General features: G+C 46.4%; 1 protein-coding gene across 1 annotated transcript; it reads left to right on the top strand.

Moving 5' to 3' along the window:
* The first annotated feature begins 2,747 nt into the window (after positions 1–2,747).
* Positions 2,748–7,170, top strand: LOC127211895 (PRAME family member 8-like). Its single transcript, XM_051171998.1, has 3 exons — positions 2,748–3,034; positions 5,309–5,896; positions 6,603–7,170. Exons 1-3 carry the CDS (start codon positions 2,748–2,750, stop codon positions 7,168–7,170), a joined length of 1,443 nt encoding a protein of 480 aa, XP_051027955.1.
* Positions 7,171–8,437: the final 1,267 nt, after the last annotated feature.

The raw sequence follows: 8,437 nt of genomic DNA on the forward strand, positions 1-8,437 counted from the left end.
ATGCTGGGAGTTATTGGAATGTCTAGAATTATGCCTTGGTTTGTGTCAATTTAAAATTTATTTTCTTTGGTTTTTCAGATACGGTTTCAGTCTCTAGCCCAGAATGGCTTCACAGTGCTTCATCCTCCTGACTGTTAGAATTAAAAACCTGATTTTTATTACTTAAGGTTTATCTTAAATTTTTTTTTTTTTTTTTTTTTTTTTTTTTTTTTTTTTTTTTTTTTTTTTTTGAGACAGGGTTTCTCTGTGTGTCCTTGAGTGGCCTGGACTCACTTTATAGACCAGGCTGGCCTTGAACTCACATCGATTATTTCTTAAATTCTTTATATATATAGTTTGTTTTTTAGTTTTTCGAGACAAGGTTTCTCTGTGTAGCCTTGGTTGTCCTGGACTCACCTTGTAGACCAGGCTGGACTTTTTCTTTTTCAGTTTTTAACATTTTTTCTTTGTTCTGAACGTTTAGGATTTTTCTTTTCTGGTCTAATTTATTGGTGTTCTATAGGCCTCTTGTATGCTTATAGGCATCTCTTTAGATTGTGGAAATTTCTTTCTTTTTCTTTCTTTCTTTTTTTTTTCTTGGTTTGTTTTTTGGAGCTGGGAATTCTTTCTTCTAGTCCTATTACTCATTCTTAGGTTTTGCCTTTTCATGGTGTCCTTGATTTCCTCGATGTTTTAGGTCATGTTTTTTTTTTTTCCTTTTTTTTTAGATTTAACATTTTCTTTGATAGATGTATTGATTTCTTTGATTGTATCATCTACACCTGAGAGTCTTTCCTCCATCTCTTGTATTGTTTGCTGATGTTTACCTCTGTGGTTCCTGTTTTCTTCCCTCAGTTCTCCATCTCCAGGATTTCCCGAGTTTGTGCATTTATTTATTTATTTACTTATTTATTTATTTTTTTTTTCCCAGACAGGGTTTCTCTGTGTAACAAACAGCCCGGGCTGTCCTGGTCTCACTTTGTAGACCAGCTGGCCTTGAACTCACAGAGGTCTGCCTGCCTCCCAAGTGCTGAGACTAAAGGCATGCATCACCAGGCCTGGCTGAGCTTGTGCATTCTTTATGGTTTCTATTTCCATCTTTAGATTTTTGAGTTGTTTTATTGATTTCCTTCACCTCTTTGTTTGTATTTTCCTGTGTTTCTTGAAACGATTTATTCAATTCCTTCACCTGTTTGCTTTTCCTGTAGTTCTTTGATTTATTAATTTCCTCTCTTAAGGTCTCAATCTATTTGACTGTATATTCCTGTTTCTTTAAGGGGTTTCTTCTTCAAAGGCTTTTATTATCTTTATTACCATAGCTTTAAGATCATTTTCTTTTTTTACTTTTTTGGTTTTTCGGGACTGGGTTTCTCTGTGTGGCTTTGGTTGTCCTAGACATACTTTGTAGACCAGCCTGGCCTCAAACTCACAGGGATCCACCTGCCTCTGCCTCCCAATGCTGGGATTAAAGGCGTGTGCTACCATGCCCGACTGGTAAGGTCATTTTCTTGTGTTTCAGTTGTGTTAGTGTATCCAGGGTTTCTTGTTGTGGAATAACAGGGTTCTGGAGATGCCATATTGCTCTGGCTTTTGTTAATTGTGTTTTTACGATGGCCTTTTAGCCCTCTGGTTGTCTCTAGCGTTGGCTGGTAGTTCCTGGTGCCCGTTGGAGTTAGGGGTAGGGTAAGGGAAGAGCCCTAGGCAGGAAGGTGGATGTCCATGCTGGAGCCCTCCTGGGCTTAGTAGGTGTGGTCTCTGACTGGTAGATGGTCCTCAGGGAATTGCCTGAGGCTCTCCTTAGGTGTATGATCCTAAGGACCAGCTAGACTCTTCAGGAGCCTGTGCCCTCCTCTTGCTAGGGGAGGTCCCCGAGACAGCTGCTATTGGCTTTCTTCCTCTGAGGTTATTGAGCTCCAGCTGCCCAGACATTGCTCAGTGGGTGCAGCCATTTTGGAGAAACTGTGAGTTCAGAGATCTGGATGGTTTCCTTAGGTTGAGCTTGAAGTGGTGGCTGGAGTCGTTTCCTTGGAGGGTCCTCAGCATCAGGAGGCCCCAGGATGGAGCTGTGAGCCCTGGTATCCAGAAGGTATCCACACATCGGACTGTGAGAGTATGCAGGTGGCCAGAAGTTGAGACTGGACTTCAGCATGCACCTGGCAACGTTTTAGGCAGGTGATCTGAGATTAGGCCCACCATGGATCTGCTCTCACTTGGTAACACAGATACTAGCATTCTGGGGTCCACAGCATAGTATGTTGGGTGCTCTGTAATTGCTGCGGTTCTGCTGCTTAGGTATCCTGCACAAAGGGTGCCACCATCTTGGCTCTGGGAAGTAGGGCTTCTTTCTTTTCTTCTTTTTTTCCTTTTGGTTTTTTGAGACAGGGTTTCTCTGTGTAGCCTTGGCTGTCCTAGATTCAATTTGTAGACCAGGCTGGCCTTGAACTCACAGCGATCCGCCTGCCTCTGCCTCCAGAGTGCTGGGATTAAAGGTGTGTGCCACCACACCTGGCTCTTTTTTTGCTTTGTTTTTTGTTTTTGTTTTTGTTTTTGTTTTTGTTTTTGACATAGGGTTTCTCTGTGTAGCCTTGGCTGATCTGGACTCGCTTTGTAGACCAGGCTGGCCTCAAACTCAAAGTGATCTGCCTGCCTCTGCCTCCTCAAGTGCTGGGATTACAGGTGTGTGCCATGGTGCCCGGTGGAAGTAGGGTCTCTTAAGACATAGCCTCCTGTATATTTTACCAGGTTCCTTCAGACTGAGTAGCCGAAGGATGAGTGTCCAGGCCCCACCCACACTCGTGCAGCTGGCCATGCAGAGGCTGATGAGGGAGGAGGCCTTAGCTATCTCTTCTCTGCAGTACCTGCCCAGGGCGCTCTTTCCACCACTGTTCAAGGAAGCCTTCAACCACAGACAAACTAATGTCCTGAGGGCTATGGTGGCAGTGTGGCCCTTCCCCTTCCTTCCTCTGGGGACCCTAATGAAGACTCCCCACTTGGAGACCTTGCAGGCTGTGCTGGATGGAGTAGACATGCTGTGGAAACAGAAGCTTCTCCCCAGGTAAGCAAGACCAGGCAGGGACTCTGGAGTGCTGGGAAGAGACATCTGGAGAAAGGAGAATGGGGTCAAAGGAAGACCAGAAGCTTCTGACGGTGTTATCTTGGATCGCAGAATCCTTGACCCATGTTGAGCCCCAATAGAAAGGGCAGTTGGGTGTGGAGTACAGCTTAAAGCAGCCAGAGCCACAGTGGAGTAAGTTTTTCACTGGTTCTTGCAGAGGTACTAACTAGAAGTGGAAGAGACAGCAGAGCAACTGAATAGAGGAAGCAGGACAGGCCCCCAGATGCAGCTAATAGAAAGGGCCCTGGCCTGACAGGCATGAAGTGCTGTGTAGAGACCCAGCATTGAAAACACACACACACACACACACACACACACACACACACACACGCACACACACACACACACACACACAAAGACAGCAGGGAACAGGCAGCATCGGAGATAGAGGGTTTTTGATTTTTGTTTGTTTGTTTTTAGCTATTTTATTTGTGTTCTTACATCTGCCACTCTTCTCCAGCCAACCCCCCTTCCAGTTCCCCAACACTAGGTAGGTGAGAAAGATTAGAGAGGAAAGGGGACACAGACTTCTTAGACTACTTCCTGCTGATTAGGGTCATCTGTTTCTTAGGGGCCAGACCAAATTTTTTTTTTTTTTTTTTTTTTTTTTTTTTTTTGGTAAGGATATTTCCAACTTCTTGTCAGACCACAACAGCAACCAGAAACAGCAGAGGAGCCACAGCCGTCTCCTCCTTTGAAGCACCTCTCGGCCCTCTTGGGGCTCTGGCATTTATACTCTCTCAAGAGTCCCCGGCAGAAATCAGGCCCTTGCTAGTGCTTGAGGCAGATCATAACCACCTGCTGTGAACTGCTTCTTATCCCACACCTGGGATTAAAACAAAAACATATTCCCAGAACATAACTGGGCTGGGGTTTTTGTTTTGTTTTGTTTTGTTTTTTCTAGACAGGGTTTCTCTGTGTAGCCTTGGCTGTCCTGGACTTGCTTTGTAGACCAGGCTGGCCTGGAACTTAGAGAGATCTACCTGCCTCTGCCTCCCGAGTGCTGGGATTAAAGGCGTGCACCACGCCAGGCCCTAACTGGACTTTTTTTTTTTTTTTTAAAGAAATCAAAACTCTCACTACAGTTCGACCCTTCAGTTTATCTCTTCTGGGGAAGTACCGTATTTCTCAGAGTTAATGGACCTGACATTTTGAGACTTGGTTTGGAAAGTGCTTTTAAACAAATGGCAGTAACACCTCCTGGGACACAGTTGGTTCCATTAATCCTTTCTTTCTAAACAGAATGTTTTCCTTTAACCCTGTTGCCTTGCAGGGCCGCCTCCTCTTGGGAATGGCCCTGTCCAGGGGCTGCAGGAACTTGAAACTGAAAGTGCATGGTGCAGGGCTGGGGCAACGATTTGCCTTCTAGCCCAGTCTGTTTCCCACTTTCACCCTGCAGGTAGCTCCTGCTCACAGTCACCAGGTCAGAACACTTCGCTTCACCTCCCAAGCACTTTCCTCTCCACCTGTGACCTCCCTAGTTGCCTCTCAGATCCCTCCATTTCCACTCGCAATTCTTCTAATTGGTCAGCCGGTCAGCCTCTTCTGAGACAGAATATAGGACGAAGAAAAAGCAAAGACAGTGGGAGAGGCTGCAATAGTACGTACTCTTTTGTGCAGCCTTAGGAACCCAAGTTTCCCATTATGCTTAGGCACAGTGGGTGCCACTTGTAGGTGTGTCATTTAAAATCTATTTTATTTGGGTTCTTATATCTATCATCCTTCTCCACCCCAGTCCCTTTCAATCTCCCAACACTAGGTAGGTGAGAAAGAAGGGTGGAGGGGGAAAAGGGGTCACAGACCTCTTTAGACTACTTCCTGCTGATTAGGACTGTCGCGTTCCCTGGGGCCAGCCCAGTCTTCATCTTCAGGATCATCTCCAACTTCTCAGGAGCGAAAGCTTCCTTCTTCTTCAGCGTGGACTCCTTACTCTATCTCAGGGCCCTGACATTTGTGTCCTCTCAAGAGTCCCCAGAACCCCCAAATGGAAACTACTGCAATTGGCAAAAATCACGCCCCTACTAGTGCACGAGGCAAATCATAATTGCCTGCTGTGAAGCTGCCTCTTATCCCACACCTGGGACTAAAACAAAAACATTCACTTAACAACGACGTAACTGGATTTTTAAGGAAAACCAAAGCTCTCACTACAGAAAAGCTAGCTAGTGTTTGGTCTTTTGTATCATCTGATATTTCTTCCTGTTTTCCTCACAGGAAGCGGAAGCTTCAAGTGCTGGACCTGAGGAATGTGTACCATGATTTCTGGGATGTATGGGCTGGCACAGAGGATGGAGACTGCTCAACAGAGACGGTGCGTGAGACACAAAGAGGAACAGGCCTTCATAGATACGCACTGAGGCGGCGTTTGAAGGTGCTCGCCGACCTGTGCCTCAGGTTCCATCTGAATGAACACCAAGCATACTTGCTACAATGGGCCCAGCAGAGAAGAAATGCCATTCGGCTGTGTTGTGTGAAGATGCAAATTTGGGCATTGCCCGTGTACACCATCAAGAAAGTCTTGATGGTTTTCCAGCCAAACAGCATCCAGGAGTTGGAGCTGAATACAGGTTGGAGTCTGTCCACACTGGTGCATTTTGCATCTTACCTGGACCAGATGAGAAATCTTCAGAAACTCCTTTTAACGCGGATCCACAAGAACACCTTCAAGGTTCTCAATACCTCGTTGGACATACAGAAGTGTATCACTAAGTTCGTGTCTCAGTTCTCCAAACTCAACTCTCTCCAGTGTCTGTCCATGAATGGTGTCTACTTTTCTAGTGAGCACATGAAACAGTTGTTCAGGTAAGGAAAGACAGCTGTTTCTGCTACCACAGCAACCCTTCCTCTTACATTAGAGTTTCCTTGGTTTATCCCATGAGCTGGGCTAGGAGCTATGGAGAGAGTGGCCTTCCTAGAAGACCCCCTGGGTAGGTCAGGTGTAGTAAGCATGTGTTGTGTATTCCTCCCTGGGATTCTGTCTAAGATCAGGGAAACGGAACAGGTCAGAACAGTGGGCCCAGGACTGGTGAGACCCCACACCTGCACCAGTGCCCCAGTAGAACTGTGTGTTTAACAGTTGTGTGTATTCTAAATATTTACATGGGAAAGGCTGTTTTGAGCCCAGGTAGGAGCTGGTTAGAAATGAGTGATACCCATTGCAGGTGAGAGTCGGGGGTGAAGAGCTTTAGGTAAGGACAGAGCCTGTCCTGGGGGAGGCAGGGCATCACTGAGCTATGCAAAGGATAAGACTTTTCCAGATCTTGCACAGGTTAGTTCTTCCCTTGTGCCCTGGGCTAGTGTGTTCAGCACAAGCTTGCTCCTTGATAGCAGTGGAAGCTGCGGGCCCATGGAGTAGGTGAGTCCCATATTGACCCTGGCGGGCCTCAGTCTGCCAACAGTGGTGAGACTCCAATAGGCAGCACTCTGGATGCCACCTTTACCTCTATGCCAATGTAACACCAAGTCTCTCCATCTCTGTGCCAGAACTAATCGTTTGCTCTCTCCCTAGGTACCTGAAGACCCCTTTGGAGACCCTGTCCATCACAATGTGCAAGCTTTCACATCTGGACTTGAATTCCTTGTCCCAGAGTCAGAGCCTGCATCAGCTCAAACACCTGAGCCTGAGACTCGTGAAATTGATTGATTTACATCCCATGCCTTTCCATGATCTCCTACAGAGTGTTGCAGGCAGCCTGCAGACCCTGGAATTGGAGGGCTGTTGGATGGTGGACTCCCAGCTCAGTGCCCTCCTGCCTGCCCTGAGCCAGTGCTCCCGGCTCACCAGGGTCAATTTCTATGACAATGACATCTCCACGGCTGTTCTGAAGGACCTTCTGCATCACACAGCCAACCTGAGCCAACTGACCCAGGAACTGTACCCTGCCCCTCTGGAGTGCTATGATGACAGGGGTGATGTCCTCATGGGACAGTTTTCTCAACTTTGTCCTGAGCTCATGGATACACTCATTACTGTAAGGCAGCCCAAGAAAGTCTCCTTTGCCACCTGTGTCTGCCATGAATGCTGTCAGCGCTGTGTCTATGACCTGGAGACCAGGCTTTGTCGTTGTCAGCAGTAATAGGGCAGGTTGCTGCTAGGTACTGAGAAATGAGAGTCTAGCAGCAGATCTTTCATCAAGGGGACCCAAAGCATATGGCCACGCACTGCTCAGTGTTTGGAAACCAAAATAGTGTTCGGCCGGGTCGCCGTGGACGACAAAGGGAATCTGAGGACAAGTGTTTTTGAAGTAAAAAAGAATTCTGCATTTCTTTTTTCTTTCATTCATTCTTCCTTTTGGTTTTCTTGAAGATTTATTTATGTCTGAGTGGTTTTCCTGTGTGCTTGGTGCCTGTGGAGGTCAGAGGTGGGCATTAGATCCTCTGGAACTGGAGTTGCGGATGGCTGTGAACCACCACATGAGTCCTCTGCAAGAACAGATGCTCTTGGCTGCAGAGGCACCTCTCCAGCCCCAATCCTTGGCCTTTTCATTTAGCTAGCCTTTGTCAGGCTCCCTAGACCACAGCCTGTTAGCAAACCTAATAAACATGTTTCTAATATACAGAGAGCTATCAGTCCTGCTCCTTTAGCCTTTAGAGTCCTGACTAATGTGGCCTTAAAGTATACTGAAGGCAGTCAGCGCTGTCTTCTCTTCTTCTGTCTGGGCCTCTATTATGCCCTGTTTGTGTGTCTGCTCAGTGCTTTATGTGTATAAAAATTTCAACCTAAAATGAGCAGTGCATTCTCCTAAGAGGGGTTTGGGGAATGGTAGAGCAGTTCAATATAGTACACTTAGACTGGGCGGTACTGTGGGGATAGCAAAGAGAGCAGAGCACAGCAGAGGGGGTGGAGCCTAAGCTGCATTGCTTTTTTTTTTTTTTTTTTAAAGATTTATTTGTTAATATGTATATAGTTCTCTACCTGCATGCCAGAAGAGGGCATCAGATCACATTATAGATGGTTGTGAGCCACCATATGATTGCTGGGGATTGAACTCAGAACCTCCGGAAGAGCAGTCAGTGCTCTTAACCTCTGAGCCATCTTACTAGCCCCCAACATTACTTTATCACTCTCTTTATCTCTCTCTTTTTCCACAGTCACCTATTACCCTCACTGACCTCACTGACCTTGAAATCCTGCCCCTACCTCCTAAATGCTATGATGACTGGAGTATGCCACCACTCCAGCTTGTAGGTCAAATGCTTGTGGGACCCTATTCAGGGATTCCAGCCTTTGGCTGTCCCCCTGAACATATAGATGTCCCTGGACAAATGCCCTTGTCTCTGAAAGGATTGGCATACCTTAAGAACTGCATTATAAATGTCCATGAGTGAACTGTTTAAACCGTT

The sequence above is a fragment of the Acomys russatus genome, chromosome 29, assembly GCF_903995435.1.
Source record: "Acomys russatus chromosome 29, mAcoRus1.1, whole genome shotgun sequence".
NCBI lineage: Eukaryota > Metazoa > Chordata > Mammalia > Rodentia > Muridae > Acomys > Acomys russatus.